We start from the raw sequence: 24,719 nt of genomic DNA, 5'->3' as shown, positions 1-24,719 counted from the left end.
TGGTAGAGTCTCACAGTTCATTGCCTGCAACCTTGGCAGTGGGCAGCAACAAAGCCTCTTGCTAAAGGACAAGTCTCCCCCACCTCACCACCGCCCCCAAGATTCAAGCTTGGGGAGGAGCAGCAGGGAGGCACCGAAGCCCCCGGGTGAGTGCATTGCTGTGGGCTCTCCGCTCCCCAGAGCTCAGCTCAGGCAGAGCCTAGGGTGTTGCTTCCTCCCTTTGCCAAGGGGACAGTGTTGTGGGTGGGTCACACATGAGAATGTTTTGTAAAACCAGGGCCTGGGTCAACTTCCCAGCTTGAGAAGAGGAAGCAGGAATTTCCCCAGCCTGGGAAAGGAGCTGTACCTGGTGTATTTTTAACTTAGGATGGGAAAGAATAAGAAAAGTGTGTGACAGTTGCTAATGGCTTTGCTTAGTGCACACTGAGTGGTTCTGCTTGACAGAGAAGACCTAGAATAGAGATAGAGGTGACACACCACCATCTCACACCTCCTGCAAAAGGAAGAAAGATTTCTCTTTCAGATAGGCAAGTTGCTCTCAAACCTTTTGTTCCCTGACTCAGCTGTTGCTGAAGGCACTATTTCAGGGCTCTCTCCTACCAGAGAAACAGAGAAGTTCATTTACCTCTGGTAGTGCTCCAACAGGCAAATACAGTGTGAATTCCATTTCCTTCAGGTCCAGGCTATGTTCAGCATGGGAGAGGGGGGCAGATAGGAGCTTTAACGACAAACACAAATCTCTGCCTGTCTCCACTCAGCCTCCATCCATTCACTCTTGGGTGTTATGCCAGACTAACATAGAGCCTTTCCCATGTTGACCCATCTGTCTCACAAGGCAGGGGAGTTAACAGTGACACAGTCCAGAAAGCATCAGATCATGCAGCAGGTCTGAGGATGGACAAACTCAGTGAACCTGTCTGCTGCACCAGGCTGCCCTTGGGCTCCTGCAGGCAGCTGGATGCAGCCTGCTTTAAGAGAACAACGAGGATCCTTCTTCTGCCTGTGTCACTGAGAATCTGAGAATCCTGTCACAGGATACAGAGCATTTCCCATGAGCAAATCCTAGTGAGGAGCCTGGACCAGGCAGAGTCATCCCAGCTGGACTGAACAGTAAGGCTATGCTGCTGCCTTGATCTGGAGAGGCAGGACATGGCACTCAGTCATCTGTTCAGCACCAGCCATAGCCCAGAGGAAGAAAGAGAAGTTGCTGTGATGCAGACCTGGCACCCAGAGAACTGGGGAGGGAGGGGAGGGCCTGCACTCCTGCTGAGAAGGATTCAGGGCCCACGTGAAGCCCCCAGGCACCCAGGCTTGGGAGCTGGCAGTGCCTTTGCTGTATCTCTGACAACAGGAACAGCTCAGCCCTTGGGCTTAGTAACAGTTACGCATGCAGGGCTTCTGCACCGAGCAGGGCTTCTGCATCAAGCTCCTGCTGCAGCACCCCTGGGCACAGGAGGCTCCTGTCCTCTGCCAAGCGGGGCAAAAGCCTCCTGTGGCAACTTGTGTGTGGTCTTCTCTTGGGCTGCCAGGGGAGAACATGCAGCTCCAGCCTTGGCTGGGTACTGGCACTGTGGATACAGGGCGGGAGGGTGTGGAGGCGGACACCAGCTGCATCCCCACCAGAGCAGGGTGGCTAGGGGAGCCCGTGGCAGGACTGCAGGAGAGGAGAGATGCTGTAAACCCAGCCCTGCCGCCTGGCACGACAGCCCTTGCCAGGGAGCAGACAGCCGGTGCCCAGCACCAGCTGCAGCGCTGCACTCCCAGCAGTGGTTTCCCACAACTAGCACTGCCACCTCCCGGCTGTGACAAACCCTGCTCCTGCACACTGACACCCTCCTGCGGCCTGCCCAGTCCCTCTGCCCGACCAAGGCTCAAGACATCCCCTTCCCCAGGTGACAGCCTTACAGCTTGGAAAGGGGAGGACCCCTCCAGGGTGCCCCTAAACCCAGACGCATGGATGACATACGTGACAGTGGTGTCACAGAGACCAAGCTGCTTTTATTGGCTGCTTTTATTGGGCTGCTAAGCGTGCTGTGTGGTGCTGCAGCAGCTCTCTTGTGCTGGGTCACTCCAAGCAGGGCCTGCAGCAGCCACTGATCCTACTGATGTTGGCATGGGCTCAGAACCAAAATGCCCAGCTGTCAGTCCTTCCTCAGGACTGACATTTCAAAGCAGATTCCAGTCCTCTCCCAGCTGGTACAGACTGGGGACAGTGGGAATAGTCAGAGGTTGCCCATATGCTCTGTGTAGCACAGGGATGTTCTTTGATGATATGGCCAGCCACAGAGAGATCTCATGAACCCTGCAGATTCAAACTGGAGCTGAAGACATAGTCAGGACATACCTCCTCAGAGGCAGCCAGCACACTGAGCTCAGGTCATGTTGTGGGAGGATCAGAGTTGATCTGAACATCAGAGGGACAGGATGAAGAGTGGAGATAGCTGATGTGCTTGAAGGCCTCAAGCAGCACAGTGTCCAGCAGCTATGCTCTGGAGGGTAGAGGTGCTGGACTGGTGATTCTGAAGAAGAAAAGATTTTTTTGGGGGGTGGGAGAGTGCAGCCTGCTGCTGCCTTCCCCCAGGGAAACCATTCCTTCCTAAAGGATCATGAGGAGCACTCACTGTTAATCACTCCTCCAGCTCTGGAGATAACAGTGTCAACCCTCTCCCACTGTCCCTCAATCCCATCTCTCTGAACTTCTCCCCAATCCGGGGTAAAGCCTTAGCTCCAAATCCTCTTCCCAACTGATGGCCATTCCCTCACCCTAACTAGACTGACCCCACACCATTGTGGACTGCAAGAGCAGCTTTGCCCCCCTTTTATTTTTCCTATCAGAGGCTGTGCTGCCTGCATGCTGACCACATTTCCCAAGAGACTCTCCTTGTGCTGGGCTCTCCAGTGCCTCAGGCTAGATCTTTCTGTCAGCTCATCACTCAAGAGGTGATGCACCAAGAGCTGCATGGTGGTGTCAGGCCCACAGAAGGGTTGAAGCCTTATCAGCTCTGGTCTGTGGCTCAGGACCACAGAGGTTTTGGGAGTGGATTCCTCCTTTTGCACAGGCAGCTTTGGCATTAATAGGCAGCAAGGCATCTAATCCACACAGTCTAGAAGATGGGCTGTGCTTCAGTCTGACATATTAAGGGCAAGTTCAGTCCCACCACAGCTCAGATACACTCCACTACCTTCGGGAAGGGGTAGGGGGCAGAGTAATGATCCTGGGCATGGCTGTCAGTACCACCTCTCCACGGCTGGCTTCGACCAGGATGTTCTGCAGTGTGTTTTCCAGCACCAGCTCCACCAGGTTCCCGAGGGCAGACTGCCTAGAGGCAAGTACAAAAGTACAGGCAGAGGATAGCTATTGGAAGGCAGATAAGGCAAGCTGCTTGCTGTGACTCCTCCCAGGACACACCAGGCACAGCAGTGGAGCACACATTGTTTCCCCACACACTCAGGCAAATGCACTGATGATTTAAGCAATAAGGTGCTGACTCTTCCCCCAGAACTGCCACCAGCTGGCATCAGGCCCTGATCTCAGGCAGAGCTGGGTGACTGTGGTTTTACTGGTTTCTCTTTCCAAGCTGTGCTGTGTTTGTGCTTATGCTTGTGGCTTGTAGCAGTGTGCAAGGGACTAGCCACAGCAAAGTCAAAGTGCAGTGAAAGTAAAAGGTGAGGTAAGCACAAAGTGCACTCTAACATCTGATACAACCAGGAGTGTCAGAGTGTAAAGCAGGCTCCACACAGCATCTGGCACTGCCCAGGGCTCAACCCCAGCGCAGCAAAGTGGCACTCTTCACAAGCCACAGTCAGGACAGGGTGGCCAGGCAGGACAGCATTAATACCCACCCAGAGCAGCTCAGCAGAAATGCCACAGGGCTGAAGGAGAAATGAGTTTCTGTCCAGGCAGTGTGCTGCCATGGCTCTTTTTGCCTGTGCAGCTTTTGCCTTTTCTGTGTGACCTCTTCCTCACCTGCTCATCATCTCCTTCTGCTCCTTCAACTGCTCCTTCTTCTCCCAAGACTTCAGCAAATCATAATCAGGAGAGTTTTCCTGCCTGGATTCTTTCCTCTTTCCATCCTTCTCAGGGTAAAGATCAGGCAAAATAGAGACCCTGGAGGGGACCCTGGAGCACAGCCTCCTGTTCTGGAGCTCCGCTGATTCCGCATACCGGAACTGGGAAAAATACGGAATGGGCTCATCCAGGCTTCTTCTCATCGTGTCATGGAGCTGAGTGTTCTCCAAGAGATCTCTGGCAAAACAAGGAATGAGTCCCAGGAAATCAGATAGCTGCATGACCCCAGAGGACCATTCCAAGACAGTACAAAAAATAGAAAAACCCTGACTGCTGTCAATGTTTAGCCTGTTCCTTCCTTCATTCTGGGCTTGAGGAATACAGCAAGATGGCTCGAGCTAAGCAAACCACCTCTGCCTCCCCAGAACTGGTTCTTTACTATCCTAGATAAAATAACTGAATCCCAATGCAGCCTGTTCCCAAGATCATGGCAGGCTTCATGCCCTGGCTCCGGGGCAGTGATACTGATCACTGTGCAGAGAGAGGCCCAGTCTCTAGCTGGGGAGCAATATTCTTTTAGGTGTCACACCAGGCTTCCTGAGCTCATAGTCCCCAGGGCAGAATTTGGCAGGCTGGATGCCCCATTCTGGACCATCCTGAATGCTCAGACTCCTCTTGTATCAGCAGGGGGCTGGTTATGCTGCACACAGGCTCCTGGAAGACAGGGATTTCAAAGCAGGAAAGGGTGAAGGCATACACACCTGATGACACCTGTGAGTATGTCAGTCACTATCTGCAACTCCTGATTGGAAGCAGCAGCCAGGGACAACCACTTGGGATCCATGTCTATCCTGTCTCTGTCTCTGCTCCCATCCACCAGCTTGTTTTCCAAGGTCTGGTTGCTGAAGGGGCTGGAAAAGAAGCAGTTGTTCCATTACTGGCAGCACTACTGAACCGAACTTCCAAAGACCTGCATTCCCCTGGCTGAGCAGCAGCACTGCAGGCAAGTGGGGAGTGGTGCAGAGAACCAGAAGAGCTGCTGGATCTGCTGTGACAGCAGCAGGCTCACTATTACAAGAGGAGAACTGAGCTCTGACAGTTATCTCCTTTTTGAGGGAGGGAGCCACTGTCAGCTGATATGCTGGGGAAAGCAAGACACCTCTTGCCTGATGCTGAAGCACTGGGAGGAGCAGAGCAGAGCTCCAGGTTCAAGTGCACATCACAGCATGGGCAGCCCTGGCTCAGCTGAAGATGTCAATCCAAAAATCTAGATCCCTTACCGGGAGAAGAAGTATTTGGGGAACTCTGAGGTGAAGTTGCTGAAGAAGTCCTCAATAGAGTAGGACCTGGCTGTCACAACAAGGTGTAAGAGCATGGGCTTGGGAGGCTCTGGTTTGACCCGCACCCGGCTGGCTTCTTTGTCCAACAGCAGTCTCTTCTCAAAGTGTCCAGCTGGCAGATGAGGCATAGGGTGGTTTTTAATAGGAGGTAATGTCTGTTGGAAAGAAAGAAAGAAAGGTACTTAATTGCTCCTTTGGCCACAGGTAGGCTGGTGTAGACGTGAGCACAGGCATGAGAACTGGAAAGCCCAACAGCCAGAGCCACCAGATCCTGGACAGGAAACAGCATCAGAATGATCTTGGCACCACAGCAGAGGTGTAAGGCACAAGCAGCCACATAGGAAATTGGGTCCACTCCCTCCTCACTGGCAGTATGCCAGCCCTAAGTGTCAGCAGGGCTTCAGCTTTCCCAGGGCACTCGGGCTTGTGGCACTCTGATCCTTGTCTGTGGAACCCTGGGATACCATCTCTGCTCTTCTGAGCACACCAAGGGTGCTATGGGAGAAAGGATGTGCAGGAATGCATGCAGAAATTGACTCTAAGCCTGGAAGCAAACCAGGAACTGAGTCCAGCCACACTACATGGGCTGGTAGACTATATCATTAGCAGTCAGCTTGGGGACATTTACTTAGGGCGGGCAGGAGTAGAACAGAGGCCTGGTCTAGATGGACACCACCCAGTTCTGGAGAAGCCCTCAGGCATGACAGGACTTCAATGAACTTTGAGACAGAGCTGTCCAGTTTCTGGGACAGACACAGCAGGTGATTTCAGGCTCCAAATTGTCACTATGGGCTAAAACCCTAGAGGACTAAATGAAACTGATTTTACTTTTTCTCAACCACCCTTATGTTCATCCCAGTGAATGCTTCAACCTGCATCACTGATCATTAGCAGCACAGGGCAGACAGTCTGAACCAAAGCTGCCCAGAGCTGATACCTGTACTAGACAGTGCCTGGCACACAGAGGAACTCTGCAAGGTTGCAGGAGCCCTGCTACAGCCTTACTATGGTGGCAGTCCTGAGGTAGCAACGTACGTCTCCCAGCTGAGTCCATCTACTCAGGCCCGGCCTCAGGTCAGCTCCCTTAACCCTCCTACATCTTGAGTTAGATGGTTCTCCATGAGCCCTGTCATTCCTACAGCATGGTCCTGCTGACAGCTGTAGATACAGCACAGCTCTGCCTTGGGGCCCAGGCAGTTGTGCAGAGTGCTCACTGCGACCTTGTCTCGCACCTTGCCACCACTGCCAGATAAGCAGTGCACAGCTGTGCAGACCTGAGAGGACACAGAGCTGAAACAGGCAAACTGAGCTTTAAAGCCTTCTACACACTTAAGTCAAGCCAGTTCCTGTCTGCAGCACAGGTGTTTTAGCAATGAGGACAAAGCCTGCACCATGTCACACCAAGGTCCTGCCACTGCCTGTCATGGCACACATTCCACAGTGGCCCCAGTGTGAAACCAGTCCAGGTCCCCCCTGCCCTGTCCAAGTGCATCTTCTCTGCCTATTCAAAACCCTTTCCCTTTTCTCCAGTCATGGGTGCACATTTGAGTCCAATTTTACTTTCCATTCACCTCAGCTGGAAAGTTACTGCCCACAGGCCACAGCCAGACAGTCTGATTCTTCTGGCTCCTCCAAACAGTCTGTCTCCCAAAGCTTGAAGCTACAAATCCTGCTGTGCTCTGTGTCCAGGCTCCCACGCTGTGATATCCAGCATCTGCCTCTTTTCTAAAGCAGTCAGTTTAATTCTATTATGGGTGAGCCAGGCCTGACTTACCTTGTATTTCCTGAACACAGCTGAGGATTCAGGATGATTTTTTATCTCAGCAGAATCTGATGACCTCTGAAAAGGAGGGGAAAAAAAAGAAAAAAATAGAGGGGGAAGAAAAAGAAGAGGAATTGCAAGATTCCAACAAGATTCCAGGGGGTTGTTTTATTTTCTTCCAACCCAAGAGAGTGGGTGGGATCTGATCCCTCCATTCTTCACTCATGTCACATTCTTACTGGCAGTTACACAACTGTCTCCAGTGTTTGTTCATGGTTAGAAAATCCAGTCACTGATTTCCAAAGCCCCTGGCTTTGCTTTTCCTAAGGCTTCTGACCCACTTCCAAATTTCAGATGATCATCAGCAGTTTCAGAGTTTGCAAGGTGATTCTTGGCTAGAAAACAAGGTCTCATTTCCATTATCCACAGATCAGCTATGAGAGGTTGAGCAGATCAGAGCCTCCTGTCCTTTTATCAACTTGCCTAGATTTTCTTAGAGAATGTTTCATGCTGACATTGGTTGCTGGTTTTGAGCTGACCTAAGGTGGTGTAAAGTTATGGCAGCACTCACCCCTGCAGGGGACTTTGGCTTCTTCTTAGTCCCAAGGTCCTCCTCTGTGATGGTGAATTCCACAGCTTGATGTTCCTTCTCTTTTTCCCACTCCTGCAGGTCACTCTTGTACTGAACCAGGGACTCCTGGATGTATACCTGTGAAGCAAACCAGGACCGCAGGGCTAAAACGGAACTGCGAATAACACAGTTCCTGGCCCAAGTCCATGCCCATCACCAATTCCTCCCTTCCAGGAGGTCCCATCCAGAAGCCCACTCACTTTCCATGTTTTCCAGTGGCAGGAAGGGGAGAGAACAGTGCTATTATAGGACTTGTACAGAGAGGACACAATCTCTTGCCAAAGGACACCTGGGAATTGTTCGAAGGGACACTGTGGCACATCTGTACCCTTGCTTATGTTAAAGAAGCAAGACTTGCCTTTTCCAGGTATTTCAGTCTCCAATACCCCACTGAAAACCACTCCCATTCAAACTGTGACTTCTAGTAGCTGAGCTCAGTTCACAAAGCCACATCCTGCACAATTACACCTCATATAGTGAGCTATAAAGACAGAGACTTAAAGTATCAGGAGAGGTGAAGCTCAGTGTCTTCAGGAATGAGAAGTGTAAAGGACTACTCCTTTAGCTGGAAGCAGCAGGCTGCTGACTGCTGGTACCAGCCATTTGAGAACGGCAGTGATATTCCCAGGGGATGGAAATACATAGGAACCTCTTGGGTCTCACCTCACACACCAAATCTGTGCTACAGAAGGAAGCACTCCCTGAAGGTTGCAGTGTGATGAAGCAGGGGATGCTCTCTCCAGGCTGCAGAACCCCTGACTCTGGAGCAATCTGCAACAACTGGGAAAAAAGAAAAACAAAACCCACACAAGCCACAGAGGAGCTATTTCACTGCCCTGGGACCTTCCTATGTGCCTTCTCTTTGCAGGACACATGACTATGGGAATTCTATTCTTTCTTCTTCTCAGAGGTACATGGCATGAAAGAAATGCAGCTGGTAGAAAGAATGACTATGGACTTTGCTGGAAGACAGGGTCCTGAGGTTCATTATTGCAACCTACAGTTCCATGTTCATGTATCCTCACTGAAGTCTTCAGATTCCCCTTCTGAGTTCCTGTCTTCTTCTCCCCAGTCCTAATCCTTGCACTTTCCTGTGCCCTGTCCTCTCATCAGGCAGTACAAGCACCAGTTCCCTAGAATGGTTTCTGAACATCTGATAGAAAATGGAGTTGCAAGGTCATGGAACAGCAGAGATGGGCAAGAAGGCTGTAGAGGAAAGAGAAGGACTCACCCTCTTGTCTTTAAAGGCACTCATCCGCCAGGAGAACACAACAGCCTTGCTCTCTGAGATATTGTTGAGAAAGACAAGTCGACTGGCTTTAGTGGAGTCTGGGATGTTTCCAAGGCAAATCTGGTGGTGTGACAAGGTGGCTGCCTGAAGGAAGCAAAGTGAAACCAAGAGGAACAGTAGAGAAGGAAGATGGGATATGGACGTTGGAAGAGGAGAGTCACATTGTCACCTTTAAAGTCACCCAGCAGTTCACAGGTAAAATCAGCCAGTTACTTTTGCCATAACTTGAGGGAGTGTTGTACACTGCACCTTGAGGCCACACCATGAGTCCTGTGTCCAGTTCTGGGCCCCTCAGTTTAGGAAAGATGTTGAGTTGCTGGAATGTGTCCAGAGAAGGGCAACAAAGTTGGTGAGGGGCTTGGAACACAAGCCCTATGAGGAGAGGCTGAGGGAGCTGGGGTTGCTTAGCCTGTAGAAGAGGAGGCTCAGGGGAGACCTTATTGCTGTCTACAACTGCCTGAAGGGAGGTTGTGGACAGGTGGAGGTTGGTCTCTTCTCCCAGGCAACCAGCACCAGAACAAGAGGACACAGTCTCAAGCTGTGCCAGGGGAGGTTTAGGCTGGAGGTTAGGAAGAAGTTCTACACAGAGAGAGTGATTGCCCATTGGAATGGGCTGCCCGGGGAGGTGGTGGAGTCACCATCACTGGAGGTGTTTAGGAGGAGACTTGACAGGGTGCTTGGTGCCGTGGGTTGTTTAGGTGGTGTTGGATGACAGGTTGGACACGATGATCTTGAAGGTCTCTTCCAGCCCGGTGTGGTCTGGTCTGGTCTGGTCTGGTCTGGTCTATTCTATTCTATTCTATTCTATTCTATTCCTCACATTTTTGCTACAGTTACAATGACTACAGCAAGAGGACACCCCTGATGCAGCAAGATTGAGTGAGCAATGAATAGAACATAACACTGGTGCTGAGGCACAAGAGGATCACAGAGGATCAGTAACATCTAGATTCTTTCTGCAGGACTTGCAGTCCAGGCCTTTTCCTGTCTCAGTTGGCAAACACAGGAGGTGTCTACTTGTGCAAAACCTTCATCAGCCTGAAAGCAAATTTGGGGACACTGCTCCCTACCCCATCTTGCTACAAGTAGGATATCAGTCTGTCCCATTCTCCAGGCATAGTGCAAACTCTCCTGTTTACAGACAATAGAGCCTCATGGAACGGTGTCTTTGTTAGCAGACTGAGATAGGTTTTAAATCCCCTTCTCTTTGCTGTAGCCAGGAATGCAACCACCCTCCTGAAAGCCAAAGAGCATTTGTAGCTGTGGCTAGGCTTTAAGGCAGGCATGCTGATGTTACACAGGGTAAATCCTTCACCTGCCTCTGCCAATGCTATTTAATGTGGGTTCACCATGCTGGTATCTGTGGCTGAGTTTAACAACAGATCACCCAGCCTGGCAGGACTGCCCTACCCAGGCCAAAGAAGCTCCTGCTGAGGTCAAACAAGTATGCTCCTTGGGGTGTGCCTGAATCAGCAACCATCCTGCAGTCTGTGTGGTCAAGTTACACATCACCTGGGTTTGGCTGTGACATGGAAACAGCCAAGACCTGACAGAGCGTGTCAGGAGTATAATGCTGGTTTTGTGAATGAGTTCCCAAAGGAAGAAAGTGTTGCAAGTAAGAAAGGTAGGTGTAATGGGGGGTAACTTCTAACAGAAAACTTGGAACATGAACAAACCCTTCAGCCTTCTTTGTTCTAATGGCAGTGGAAGCAGCAACCTGGAAGGAAGGCACATTTCAGAATTGCTATTAAGCTCTAGATGACCTACTGGAAAGGAAATGTCTTGTTCTGCCTCATGGCAAAAGAACTCTCATGCAACACAGGCTACTGCTAGATGGGGCCACTTGCATATTTCAGTCTCTCTTGCACGTGTCTGATTGATCATATCACTCATATCAGCATACTCAGCCTTACCTGCCCAGGCACAGTTAGCTTGGTGGAACCTGGAAAGACTGGAGGAGACAAAACTTCACTGCACATGTCAGTCACTCCTATGGTATTTGGATCGTATCCTACTCCCTGGAAAGTGATCAGAGCTGCTTCTCCCCCCAGGATGTGGATGGGAACATCAACCTGCCTTGGACAAGATAACAGTTTTAAGCGCAGAGTCATATCTGGGGGCGACATGCAGTGCACAAGTATACTTGCTGTTGGACTGGTCTGAATTCACCACATGCTTGGATGAAGAGAAATCCAGTCTCTTTTGCTCCTTCAGGCCTTCACCTTCCCTGCTAACTCAGGAAAGCTGGTTAAGTAGTCAGTTAGGCAGCTACTATATGAGGTGGGCAAGGGACTCCCCCTTGGAGCAAAAGCTGCAGTTTGAAATTTGTTTCTTTTTCCATGCATCCACCACAGAGTGAGACAATAAGTAGTGCTCCAGCTCCAGCCCTGCATGGCCATTGCAGCCTAGGACCGTGGGAAGGTCTTTGGGAAGCTCTCTTTCAGGCTAAGTATTTGGGAAGGCTGTTTCCAGAGGGCTACAACAGTGTTCACTGTAACAACAAAAGACACCAACTTCAGTCTCCTTGATGGAAGTTACTGGAGGCCAACAATGAACCATAAATCTGATCAGATACTTTTGATATCCCTAGCCACTACCTGATCCTTGAAAAATATATACTGGGATGACTCCAGTTGTGGAAGGATCTGTTCCTTGGGAAGAAGAAACTTACAAGACAACTCCATTTTCTGACTAGAACTCATTTGTTCTCAAGACTCTTTGCTTCTTGGAAGAATGGAGCTCAGTTCAGCTCTAACATGACATGGAGCAATCATCAGTAAGAGATCTAAAGAATTTTAGGCACAGGAGAACAGAAAGGAATTGTTTCTGGCAGCCACAAGGAGGGCCTTACCATGTACGTCCTAGCTTCCAGTGGTGAGAAGACCCACTCGATGTGGCCTGTTGTGCCAGGAGGGATTTCTCCTCTGGGAGTTAGACAGACAAACACAGGGTGCCCAAAATTATTCTTCTGGATTCTCACAACGTTGTCCAGCTGAACTTCAAATGTCACAGGCACAGAGCCACCATTGTAGAGTTTGTAAATCTGAAGTGAGTCAGACAGAGCAGTGCTTATTATGCCATGCCCAAGTTAAACTATTTAACACTTCCCCAGAGGACTCTCATAAGCATTAACAATTAATTAGTCAGCTTGTCTGCTAAGAATTGAGGAGACCTCATGGTGTCAGGATTTATCACTGAGGCTCTGATAGGAGACTGTGCTGGAGGTTTATCTCCACATGTACATTGATAACTGCAGTGCCTCTCCAAGTGGTGCCCTGCAAATTCAGCCTAGGAGAAAAATTAGCTAAAGAGATCACTGTAAAGCAGATTACTTGAAATGCAAAACCACTCCTCTCAAAGTGATCTTAATTCAAATTCAGACTTGTTCATTTCCCAATTTAGGCAGAACAGAAACAAAGCTTTTTGTTTTCCTTCCCCCCCCCAAGTGTTTAAGGAAGTTTAATTAATTTACTAAAAAAAATAATTAGGATTTATTTCCAGAGTGCCTTGAACAGCTATACAAGTTTTAGCTGGTATCCAATGCAAGAGAACAGAAGAACAACAAAATAATAGGGGAACAGCCCAACACACCTTCTAAGTGATCAGATTGGATGTTAGAAAGAAGTTCTTCACCACGAGGTTGGTGAGACACTGGAACAGGTTGCCCAGGGAGGTGGTAGAAGCCCCATCCCTGGAGGTTTTTAAGGCCAGGCTGGATGTGGCTCTGAGCAACCTGATCTAGTGTGAGGTGTCCCTGCCCATGGCAGGGGAGATTGGAACCGGATGATCCTTGAGGTCCCTTCCAACCCTAACAATTCTATGATTCAAAGTGTTGGGGCTGAAGTGAATGCCAAATCTTGTCAAACTGGAGATGATGAGAGGTACTTTCCCTGCTGCCATCCCAGCAGCCATTTCCAGGCTCTGCCTAGTACTGGTCTCAGAGTTTTCCTGTGATGCTTTCCTACGGAGGTTATTCTGCTCTCTAGGAAATGCTTCAGACACTGCCTGTCTTTTGGACACAGTAACACTAGCTCGTTCCTTCTTCTTGCTGCTGGGTTGGGCCCCAGGATGCTCACCTGTGTGGGGGGGTGGGTGGTCCCAATGGCAATGGGTGTGAAGAGGTGGCTGGTGGATGGAAAGTGAATGTATGGCTGGTCCCGTTCCATCGTCACGCCACTGAAGTTCAGCTACAGTGGAAAGAAAGGCAGTCACTTGTCACAGGGCTTCGGCCTCCTCACTGACAACTGCATAACGACTCTGAAGGGCTTTGCAAGCTGAAGGTTATGGATTTCAGTTGGTAATATCAGAACATAAGTAAGCAAGGAAATGGAGACCCTACTCAGCTGCTGGCTTTTCTGTGAAAGGTTTGCCTTGTTTCAGAAAGAAGGTTCTTTTTCTGTCTGCTATGGCAGGCACCAGCCCCAATGTTTCTTTTTGCTAGTATATGGTAGAAATTCTCCCTGAAAGAAAGTGTCTGGACTGTACACAGGAAAGCATGCAGATAGACAAATCCTTTGGAAAGACAGGATTTTAGGTAAGTAATGGCCTCCCCTTGGAAAGGATCATCTAGATGTCCTCACTCTGGAGGACATCCTGCTACAAAAAAAAAAGTGTTTAACAGCCTGGAAGTTGCATGAAGATCCCAGCTGAATTTTAAGTGATCAAGTAATGTTCAAGAGTATCCTGCTAGCAAAGCTGCTGCCAGGCATCTCAAGCAAAGCAGGGAGATTTATAGAGCTATTTCATGGAAAGGAAGAAACACAGGATTCTGCATTCTGCACAGGAAACTGCAATCAGGCTAGAGATGAGTGAGACGATGCAGGATTTCCTGCGGGATCACCCCAAAGCACCCCTGAGCTACCTAGAGATGGAACCTGCAAAGTAGCCACAGAGCTAAGAATGTCTCTACATGGACCAGAGGGAGCTAAGTGGCTGCAATTCACACCTTGCTAAGCCTAAGCATAGCTGATTTTTAAGTTCATAGCAAAAGATGGAGATGAGGTTTGTGGTGGCAGGTGGATGCCTTGGACAGACACCTGCAGGAAATAATCTATCAGCTGCTTAAACAGGAGCAGAGAATGCCAATTCCTTCAAAACAGCCCACTCCAGTTCAGCTCCATGAGCAAAGCAAGGAGGGAGGAAGGACTGGAAATACCTTGCTAACAAAGTCCCCACTTTTCGATGTACTACAAGAGCATTCCACCCCCTGAGGAAGTCAGCAAGCCAGATGAAGTACAAATAGGAGGAGGACAAAAGCTGACATCTTCAAACTGCAAGGTAAAAAAGAACTCCTGAACTTTAAGTGAAACAGCCATTTCTATTACTTGAGTGAAAAAGCCAGCTTGCATTCCACCAGACCACAGCTGCTCAGGAAAAATCGTCATGAGTTTCCACAGATGCAGGATGTGATAGTTGAAGAGCTACCAGTTAAAGGGAGAAAAAAGGGGGAAAGTGAAGACTTGCTGCAATCAGTTCTCATTCCAGAGTGGGATATTGTCCCACAGAGATGACTTAGAGCATGAGATCACAGGGACACCAGATTCCCCAGGCCCAAGAGCTGCCTGAAGAACATGTGCTGCAGGTGGCAACATCTCACAATACCTAATTAGCAGCTACGAGGCAAACACTTTGAGTTTATGGATCCTGTGAGCTTGGGGATTCTCTCTGGGATCCTGCCCTTCTCTCCAGCAAGCTCTGGGAACCAGCCTACCTCATTCTGCAACACCTCCAGCAGCTGGGCTCTTCACACTGAAACTGCTGAGGCCTGAAGATTCTGCCTGCCCAAATGATCCCAGAGCTCCAAGAACAAGGTCACAGCTGCACTCGTACAGGCAGGCTATGGTGATGAGGTGAAGGACAACCTGAGAGAGAGGGAGGTAGTGGGAGGCCCCATTTCCCTACTGCACAAGGAATTGGGTAACACACAGGTCCCACAGAAGTTTTGTCTTGCAGCCAGAAGAAATTGCCAAAGAGTATCAGTTTGGGTCCTCCACAGCACCTATAAATCCAGTTATCACAGGACTGAAAGTTGGTCACTGGCTGGAGAAAGAGTGATGGAGAGGGAGTTCCTCCTGAAGATAAAGATACAGGTTCTGTTGGGGTAGCAGAGGAGTGGGAGGTAATAATCTGTCCACATGGGTAGAGCCATCACAGAGGTGAATCTGAACCTCTCAAAAACCAAGGTGCTGGCTTGCAGCTGGCTAATATCAGTGCTCCAAAGCCAGGCAATCTGGAATTTGTCAGGATGACCAAGTGATAACCCACCCCAATGGCCTCTACCTCTGCTTATTGCTTCTTTCTCAAACTTTCATGCAGCATTTGTGTCCCCTAAGGTCAGCAGATGTTCTGCACATTTCAACAGTTCCCCAGGTGAGGATCTGCTCAACCCCAGCATGCAAGCACGCTTAGAGCAGTGTCTGCCACAGGGGGCTGGCAGCTTTGTGCTCTTCTTGCCATGAGGCAGCCCTACAACTGCTCTCTCTGCAGAAGCTCTTCCAATCCTGCTTTCTGATACTAGCAGATCAATACTGCCAGTATCTCTGGCAGTGCTGTACATCTCTGCAGGTGGCCACCATGTGCACTGCTTCAGGTCTCTGGACTGACCTCTGCAGCTCCTAGTACTAGAGTTACAACACACCCAGGGATCTTTTATCATCCCCAGGGCCTGCCATGCTTTTTCAGCCCTTTCTGCAACAACAGCATGAGGTAGGGTGGTGGGCTCTGGTAGCTACCAAAGCCACTGACTCTGTGGCAAGAGGTAATGTGTGCTCTATAGGCTTCTGGTGCTCCAAAGCCTATTCCCTCACTGGCCAGCTGGTGAAATGTTCACATCCACGCTCAGTATTGTGCCAGGCAGGCAGAGCACAGGGAGCCTGTCCAAGGGCTTTGAGGGAAGGCACAGTTAAGCCACTGTTTGAACAGCTTGGTCAAAGGGTTGGATTTTCAGCTGACAACAGTCCTGAAAGAAAAGAAAAATAAAAGAGATGTGTGAACACAATGGTCTCATTGGAAACTTCAGAGGCAGACAGGAAGGCTCAGCCGGGCATGAGCTGTGCCCAGCAGAGTACAAGGTGACTTTGACTCTAACTGACAGTTTGAGAGAGGGGGGGAGAGAGAAATTAGTTCCAAGCCTGAGGAAATGCTAAGGGGAAAAAACACTTCAGATCAGTTCTGAGATATTTTAGCAACCAGTGAAGTAGGAAGAATGAGTAGGAAGCTTGTCCATCATTGGAAGGTGAGTCGACAAAGGCATCAGTGCAGTGGCAATAGCCAAACAGGAGTGCAGGGGGTACCTTCTGGGCCTGGAAAAGTGGCTCACTATGTACCTCCAGAGCATGTGGAAGCTCTGCCACCCTGTGCCAGCATGCAAACTACAGCCAGTGCAGGTGGTAGTTTCAGAGAGAAGCACATTCCATGTGGTTTTGAAGAGCATAAAGAGATGATGAGATAAAGATATTCAGGAAAGCTGTGTATGAGAGAAGAAGAATGGGCTGAAGATCTCAACTTCACAGTCACTGAATGGAAGATCTCATGGTGAGGCAGAGGAAATGCAAGGAAGCAAGCACAGAAATCCTGTCCATAAGATGTTCTTGAGTGTGGAAAGCATACAGGGACAGTAAAACCAAGGAGGGCTCTTTGGATTTGGAAGCTGGCTTAGAGGAGGAAGCAATTCTGCACTAACACCACTGACAAAACAAAACAGGTAATAAAAACCATTTTAAAAAATCCTCTTGCTGGGTAAAGCAGCAGATGCTACATCTGAGGGCCAGTGCACAGCCACATCACTCTGTGCTGGAAGCACAAGTTTGTCAGGATGTTTGGTTTATGTCTCTTCTTGCCCCCATGTTACGCCCTCACCAGGACAGATTCCAGGGGGAGTCCACAGGTCCCTGCATGCTGTGCAGCTTCTGGGGAAAACACCTTGTAATTCAGTTCCTACCTGCTGCTGCTCTGCAAACAGAAGCAACAGATACCTGCTACCTTACCAGAATCTCATGGCCATAGGAAATCTTCAACAGGACAGGGAGGTTATCAGTGCCAATGAAATCATGTCTAGGAGTGCAAGAGGAGAGCGAGGAAAACATCAGAAATCAACCCTGTGCCCAGAGTGATAGAATCAGGATCACACAGTACATTAGACACATTTCACTTCCCAGCTGAAGAGTCACTGTTGCATAAGGGCCACCGGGAGAGGGAGGGGGACAGCTGTGTTTGAGTGGGAACGAGTGACGTGGTGTCGATTTTAGTCATACGCCAGCGCAGTTCCTAGGCCAAAGCCATCTGAAATGCCTGTACTTCTCAGATCAGGTCTGCTGTGAAAGGGAGGGTATTCAGCTTTCTTTGTGCCCTCCACAGGCCCCCAAGGGCTCACAGCTCTAGCTGATAACTAAAATTTTAAAAATCACTGTCTAATCAAAAGCACAGCTAGTGCAGCAACTTCTTTGTCTCTTGCACTACCAGGCAGACCAATGTCCCCAGCCTGTGACACTAAAGGGCTTGTGCACTGCAGCGTTAAAGGACATGAACAACACTCCCTCATGGAAGACAAGGTTTGTGGGGTCCAAAAACTGGACCCTTTCAGGGACTTTTTACTTGCACAGGGTATGTGGAGGGGAAAGATTCAGCATGGAAAGAGGGGACTCTGATGGCTTTTGCTGTCCTGGCACACAGCATGAAGCTCTGAAGTACAGGAGCTAGCCATCACCTGTGCGAGAGCTGGACAGATGCCTCCTCTCCTGGAAGAAGTCTCCCTGACTTTGGAGAAACACTGAAGAGCTGGTTATCCTGAATTCTCATCTGGTGTAGCTCCTGGGGACTAAAATCAGCATCCTCTGCCCAGTGCTCCATGTCCATCTTCTGATCAGAAGGAAACAGGAAGGCCCTAGGAAAGCAGTCAGTTGTTCAGCAACAGGGACACGCAGCTTCCCTGGGGCCACGACGAGCGTATCAATGCAGCTAGGGTAAACCCAGCTGGTGGACACATCACATTTCATCAAATCTGATATGCAGAACTCTCTGCCATTCCTTGTTTGCTTTCCCATCCAGATCCACCCCCGTATCTCAGTCACAGCTGCACAACACAAGCCACACCTACAAAAGCCACCCTATTCGTTTGCAAACGTCTTGTGGTGTCCTGTGAGCATTTCTGTATCCCCAGACAGACCCCAGAAAGGTGGCTGAGCTCCAGCAAGCAGCACTTACCACTCCACAGGCACCACACCCTTGTTCACCAGCAGGAGCATCACAAGGGTAGGCTCTGAGCCTATTGAGGCAGCCCCAAAGTTGAAGTCCAGCAGGAGAGGGGTGTATACTGGGGGGATCAAGCATGTGCTGGTCACAGGAGAGAAAGAAGAGATTCAGTCGAGACAGGAGGAAGGGTTTTCTGGGCATGATGAGGAAGAGTCATTCTGCTCTGGCTCTCTTCTTTTTATTCTTCTTTCATTTTATGTTGTTGGCCCTTTTGGGAGAAATGATACTGGGCACAAGGCAGGTATTTTGATTTTCTCAACAGAAATCTTTACATATGCCTTCTGATGGTGGTGGCATTAAAGTCCTGCTTAGCTAAGGCCTGGTTTTGGCTTCCCTGTACAAGGACATCACTGACATACTGGAGCAGGTCCAATGGAGGCCCACCAAGATAGATGAGGTCTGAAGCACATTACTTACAGGGGGCAACCAAGAGACCTGAGTTTCCTCAGCTTTATGAAACAAGGGCTCAGGGATAGCAACTACACAAGTTGCAACACAAGATATTGTAATCAGATACCAGGAAAAAAGCTTTTACCATGAAAGTGGTCAAACACTGGAACTGGGTGCTCAGACAAACTGTGGTTTCTTCATCCTCGGAGATACTCAACACTGAACTGGACAAGGCCCCCAAGCAACCTCATCTAGTTGTCTCTGCTTTGAGCAAGGAGTTAGACCAGAGACTTCTACAGGGCTCTTGTAATTAAATTAACCTTTGTTTCTGTGGCTTCTCTCTAGGGAGGGTAAACAGGGAAGCTGAGGTGAGCAGCTGCCTGCAGGCATTAGGATGAAATGAGTGCCAAGTAGTGAGCTGCATCATAAGCCAATAGCCACAGCATCTCTGCTTGGCTCATGCAAGGGACTGACAGATTGTCTGAGCCATCTCCTTGTCTCACCTGTGCCTCGTGGGAACTCTGTAGGTCAGCTCGCTGGGAGTCAGATCTTGCTCCAGGTATTCATTCAATGTGTCCAAGGAAAAGAGGCTCCAGAGGTGCAGCTTGCTGATCCCACTGGCACTCCCTGCGGAACAGGCATCTGCGATGCACAGCGTTGGGTAGACACCTCTGGCCACAACACAGCAAAGGGGCTGCTGCTCCTCTTCTGTGCTTGCAGCATCTGTAGCTTGGGGGAGAATAGAAATACCAAAAAGTAGTCATGCACTGTGAAGGGGTGGCTGTGTGGGGTGGCAAAACTGAGGGAGGCCTTGCCCAGACAAAAGAAAGGACTTGCACACAGCCTTTTCTTTGGCAGCTTCTGAACAATCTCTAAGCCACTGACTTCTAGCTGTACCTTGACTTCTGCATTTAGAAATCACCAAGAGACCATGAAAGTTATGCCTTTAACCAGAGTGTTTACACAGGTTAGTTCTGCACTATGTGAAAACTCCCCTTTGGTTTCTTTTCATTTAAGCCTATACCCTGGTCATTTTATGGAGTGCCCCTTGTCTTCACAGAGGAAAATCAGACACAGCTGTTTATGTCTTGGCTTCCTCATGGCATTCATGTGTTGCTGCCATTCTCCACTTTCCAAGCTAAGCAGTCTCCTCTTGTACAAACACTATTTGCCCACCTCTGAACATCCCTGTTGCCCTTCTCCTTGCCTTTTCTAGTTGAACTACCTTCTTCCTCATACAGGGAGCAATCCAAACCTGCAAAAGCACACCATCTTCTTGCTGTGTGCAAGACTAGTTGCATGAAGCCCTTAGACTATTTCAGGGCACATCAGAAAAGCCCAAGGTCACGCAGACGACCTCGTGACTGCAGAAGTAGGAAACTTGCTGCTCTTCCTGTCTGCATCTCATGGCTCAATCATTTTTAATCCCCAAAGGTGCAGCAAAAAAAGGGAAGCAGCAGATAGGATCTGGCTCTGGTGAATTGTTCAGCACAGGGATCTCTTCAGGCAGAACTCCTGCACTGCGAACTGTGCAGCTCAGCCTTATTGTGGCACAGCCTACTTGGCTGGGAGGGAAGGATTTCCTCAGAACACCCATCTCTTACCTGTGGGGGTGCAAAGAGCATATTTGATTGACCAGGTGTAATGCAGCCGATGGGCTGGCCTGGCTGTTATTCGGACAAAAGCTTTTGACCTTGCAGGGATTGTCCCTCTGGAGTGTTCCAGCTCCAGAGCTGTGGGAGAAAAGAGATGGTACAGGCTTTCAGCATCACTCATCTTGCGCCACACATGGGTTCAGCACACAGTGCCCTAAGCCAACCTGCACTCAAGCCACTGCCCCCTTGTGCCCAATGGTTAGGAACAGCTTCAGGTACTGAAGTATGGAATCCCAGACTACAACTGTAAGCAGCTCACTAGGAGTAGCCAGCCCAACCTTGGCCAGCAAAGAACAGAGAACTTCCCTAGAAAGGCAGCTAAGCATTGTGCTCTATTTCTCTGGGAAGCTCCTTTATTTAACTCCCTTCTCTGCTGGAAAATCACATCTTATTTCAAGGTCTAAATAGTTCTAACTTCAATTGCCAGGCTCAGGTTTATGGTTTTTCCAGCAAGAGAGAAGAGTCATCTGTAGCAAATCCCTAAGAAAATAAGCATTTTAAGGTACACAAGAGAATCAGTAGCCAGCAGGAGCAGGGAAGCCATTGTGCCCCTGTACCCAGCACTGGTTAGGCCACAGCTGGAGTACTGTGTCCAATTCTGGGCCCCTCAGTTTAGGAAAGATGTTGACTTGCTGGAACATGTCCAGAGAAGGGCAACAAAGCTGGGGAGGGATTTGGAGCACAAGCCGTGTGAGGAGAGGCTGAGGGAGCTGAGGTTGCTCAGCCTGGAGAAGAGGAAGCTCAGGGGAGACCTTATTGCTGTCTACAACTACCTGAAGGGAGGTTGTAGCCAGGTGGAGGTTTGTCTCTTCTCCCAGGCAACCAGCACCAGAACAAGAGGACACAGTCTGAAGCTGTGCCAGGGGAGGTTTAGGCTGGATGTTAGGAAGAGGTTCTTCATAGAAAGAGTTTTTGGCCATTGGAATGTGCTGCCCAGGGAGGTGGTGGAGTCACCATCACTGGAGATGTTTAGGAAAAGACTCTATGGGGTGCTTGGTGTCATGGTTTAGTTGATTAGATAGTGATGGAAGATAGATTGGACTTGATGATCTTGAAGGTCTCTTCCAACCTGGTTAATTCTATTCTATTCTATTCTATTTCTAGCCAGAAATCATCCCAGTTCCTGAATTCATCCCAGAATTATTTTGCAGAAAAGAGGGGAAGGCCAAGGCCCCAGCCCATGCTAATTCCTTTACAGTACCCAGCGGATCACTGTGGGTGTCCCCAGGTTCACAGGCCCCAGCGGTCAGTTGCTCCACACTGAGGCTATACTTCAGGGAACAGGTGCCATCATTTAGCAGGACAAGGTTGCAGCTTTGCTGGTCCCCAACCAGAATGTTTCCCAAGTCCAGGTGCTCCTTTTCTGCCTGGAATTGAAATGTGCCATGCAAAGGTCCCTGTTACACACCAAGTTAAGAATAGCCACCACTTATCTCACCATGTGTGGATCCCTTGGCACGCAGGCTGTAGCGCACAGGGCTCCCTACGTTGTGTGTAACCTATCATGCTCTGGGAGATGTTGGAACAGGGCAGCAAGAGGCTCAGCCCCTCCTCCAAAGGCTTTGTCCTGCTGTTATTGGGCTCCTGGCTGGGTAGGATGCAGCGCATTTGGAGCCACGAGGAGACTATCTGGTCAGCTGCACCTGGGACAAGTCTGGCCATACCTCCATGAATGCATTAAAAGTCCCCCTCTCTTTTGGCCAGTCATCCACTTGCAAGCAATTTAGAGTGACTAAATACCTCTAAGACATTTCTACCCATCCATCCAACATGATTGACCCTGGGTAATGACTTACAAAGTATTATTTTATTTAGCTCTGGTTCTTTAGGAAAGCTGTCTGGAAATGAAGGTGGCTGCACAGATCTGCAGATCTGGTAGGTATGTCCTGGCCATACCACTTGAACAGCCAGGTCTATTACACTTAGACATCAGACTGACAGCAGAGCAAATGGAGAAGAGAAAATGAGAGTTCTGAGCCTTGTTCAGTTCATTCTGCACCAAAGGAGCTGAGGATTTGGGCAGGTCACATTTGAACTGGCAGGATGTTTACATCATGCTGCTGCCAGCAGGCTGCCAGAATTAGCTCAGTCACCTCCACTGAGAGCAAATTGGTTGCCTCCAATACAGACTGTGCAAAAAGGGGAAGCCCTTTACATAGGACCCTAGTAATCCTCCTGCTACCCAGTGGGCTCCAGTTCCTTACCCTGATGGTGCCCAGTGCCCCCTCTCCTACAATCCGTAAGGCGTAATGGGCACTTTTGGGAGACACAGGGTCTGGGGTTTTCCTCCTCACAAACACCGTGGCATGCAACACATACTTGGTCTCCTTGTCAGGATTAAAAGTCCATGTCTGAGCCTGAAATCACATGAGAGAAGGAAAGCACTCACAGCAGCTCCAGACCAGACCTGAGCTACACTACAATGTTATATATACACTACAATGGTTATATTCAAGGCTCTTCTCCATTACAGTTGACCTAGTCCTTAACAGCTAACCTCCACAGGCAGCTCTGGAAACACTCTCACTTCAGTTCTCCACCATTTCTGCCCATGTCAAAAGTTCATCTTGGAAATGTACATTACAATATTCAAGGCCAAGCCACGGAGGTATTCTAAATCCTCACTGCTCTCAAAAGACACTCAGGGAATAGAGTAGACATTGAGAACCTGAATTTACATATTGGAGAACAGAAGACTGTCATAAACCTGTTCTTAGTGTCATTTCTCCTCCATCTAGTAACATCTCCTGATGGACATCAAAGTCCCAACCAAGGTATCATTACCTAGTGCCTGTTTAAGGTCCATTTGGTCCTGGAGTCAAACAGGATGTCACCATGTTTGGGCAAAACCACATTGTGGGAAGCAGCACAACTGCAGATACTGGCAAGCAACCCAAGCTATGGCCCTGACTGGTGTTCTCCACTTTGGCATCAATACCCAAATGATTAGCAGCCCTCACATTTCTGCTCTAAGCACTCCAAAGCTATGTTGTAGAGAGCAAAAGAAAACTTCAGTAGAACTTGGATTTACCATGGCTTCATAGGGCTGGAGGATCCCTGTAGAGGGGCTGACAGACAGGATCTTCCTGCCAGACTGACAGATCTTCCATGTGAAAATCATGGGTAGCCTTGTGCCATTTTTTATGGTATACATTCGTGTCGAGGAGGTTCCTATGCAGACAGGCTTGAAGTACAGATTTCCACCACCTTCTAAGAGCAAAAGAAGAGACTCCCCACAACTCCAGAGAGCAATCTCCTGTGGAATTAAGGGGAAAGTAACAGAATCAGCTGTCTCTGGAGGGACCTTGCAAAAATATTTCTTCTTCCAAGAGAGAAGAAAGAGCAAACGGGGTCTGTAGGAGGACATGAAGAACCTTAGGTTGTGCTGTCAAGGGGGGCCCTGTGCATAGTGTAGTGCATTCCAGCAGATGGAAACCAAAGGGAACAAGGGGTACAGGATGTCTGGCACCACAAGAACCTCCTAACTACAATGCTGACCCCACCTGAAATGTGGAAAGTATTCTTTCATTCCGACTTCCAAAGGGAAAAATCCAAATTAACCTTTAGGAGATATAACAGAGATCATAGCACAGATCACTATGAAAAATCCAAGTTAACCATTAGGAGATATAACAGAGATCATAGCACAGATCACTATGAAAAATCCAAGTTAACCATTAGGAGATACAACAGAGATCATAGCACAGATCACTATGAAAAGAGAAGATTAGATGGGAACAAAACTTCGCTCACCATCTTCTACTTCCCTTTCCTTACCTTGGTGTATCCAGGAAAAGAGTTTAGCTGCAAAGGCAGAGCAAGCTGCTGCAAGACTGTGTCAGCTGGGTGAGTGCAGAGAAAGAAAATCTGGTGGCATCCTGGAACGATGTGTCCTGAACAGGGCTTGACCAAAACAGAGGGACAGGCAGTTTGGTTCACACTGAAGGTTATTGAAGAAGTGCCTGTGTTCAAAAGCAGCATACTGCAGTAGGTATCAGTGTTAGGAGCCACAGGAGGAAATGCCTGGTGGAGACAAGCAAGAAGGGCTGTTTGCACTGTGTTTAGAAAGGCAGCTTAAAAAAAAAGCTTTCACTGTGTGGAATTTCCAGGTTCCAACAAGCACTACCTTGAATCTGTGGAGGACTTTGTGACTGCTTCTCTTTAAGAAGCAAAAGGAAATCACCTAAGGCCATACAAATTATGGTCTTTTCCCTTCCCACAGTGGCCTTGATCATAGAATCTATAAGGTTGGAAAAGACCTCAAAGATCAAGTCCAACCTATGACCTAACACCTCATGACTAACTAAACCATGGCTTGAAGTGCCATATTCAATCCCCTCTTGAACACCTCCAGGGATGGTGACTCCACCACCTCCCTGAGCAGCACATTCC

At 49.1% G+C, this 24,719-nt stretch overlaps 1 protein-coding gene across 1 annotated transcript in view; it reads right to left on the bottom strand.

Moving 5' to 3' along the window:
* Positions 1-2,025: 2,025 nt before the first annotated feature.
* The window catches only part of CFAP65 (cilia and flagella associated protein 65), a 33,529-nt gene continuing 10,835 nt past the window's right edge, over positions 2,026-24,719 (bottom strand). Inside the window, exons 11-31 of the mRNA XM_009911163.2 lie at positions 24,105-24,350; positions 23,359-23,583; positions 22,532-22,684; positions 21,529-21,694; positions 20,277-20,405; positions 19,176-19,401; positions 18,235-18,363; positions 17,738-17,914; positions 17,019-17,085; positions 13,110-13,220; positions 11,885-12,076; positions 10,947-11,105; positions 8,974-9,117; positions 8,406-8,522; positions 7,683-7,820; positions 7,124-7,189; positions 5,290-5,504; positions 4,771-4,920; positions 3,968-4,246; positions 3,183-3,320; positions 2,026-2,519 (exon numbers count right to left, since the gene is read on the bottom strand). Of these exons, the coding sequence (XP_009909465.2) occupies positions 2,483-2,519; positions 3,183-3,320; positions 3,968-4,246; positions 4,771-4,920; positions 5,290-5,504; positions 7,124-7,189; positions 7,683-7,820; positions 8,406-8,522; positions 8,974-9,117; positions 10,947-11,105; positions 11,885-12,076; positions 13,110-13,220; positions 17,019-17,085; positions 17,738-17,914; positions 18,235-18,363; positions 19,176-19,401; positions 20,277-20,405; positions 21,529-21,694; positions 22,532-22,684; positions 23,359-23,583; positions 24,105-24,350 (3,264 nt within the window). The 3' untranslated portion in view covers positions 2,026-2,482. The remainder of the gene's footprint in view (positions 2,520-3,182; positions 3,321-3,967; positions 4,247-4,770; positions 4,921-5,289; positions 5,505-7,123; positions 7,190-7,682; positions 7,821-8,405; positions 8,523-8,973; positions 9,118-10,946; positions 11,106-11,884; positions 12,077-13,109; positions 13,221-17,018; positions 17,086-17,737; positions 17,915-18,234; positions 18,364-19,175; positions 19,402-20,276; positions 20,406-21,528; positions 21,695-22,531; positions 22,685-23,358; positions 23,584-24,104; positions 24,351-24,719) is intronic.

Source organism: Dryobates pubescens, chromosome 2 (genome assembly GCF_014839835.1).
Source record: "Dryobates pubescens isolate bDryPub1 chromosome 2, bDryPub1.pri, whole genome shotgun sequence".
Classification (NCBI taxonomy): Eukaryota; Metazoa; Chordata; class Aves; order Piciformes; family Picidae; genus Dryobates; species Dryobates pubescens.
Note: the sequence above shows the minus strand (reverse complement) of the source record. Positions and strands in the feature narration are given on the sequence as shown.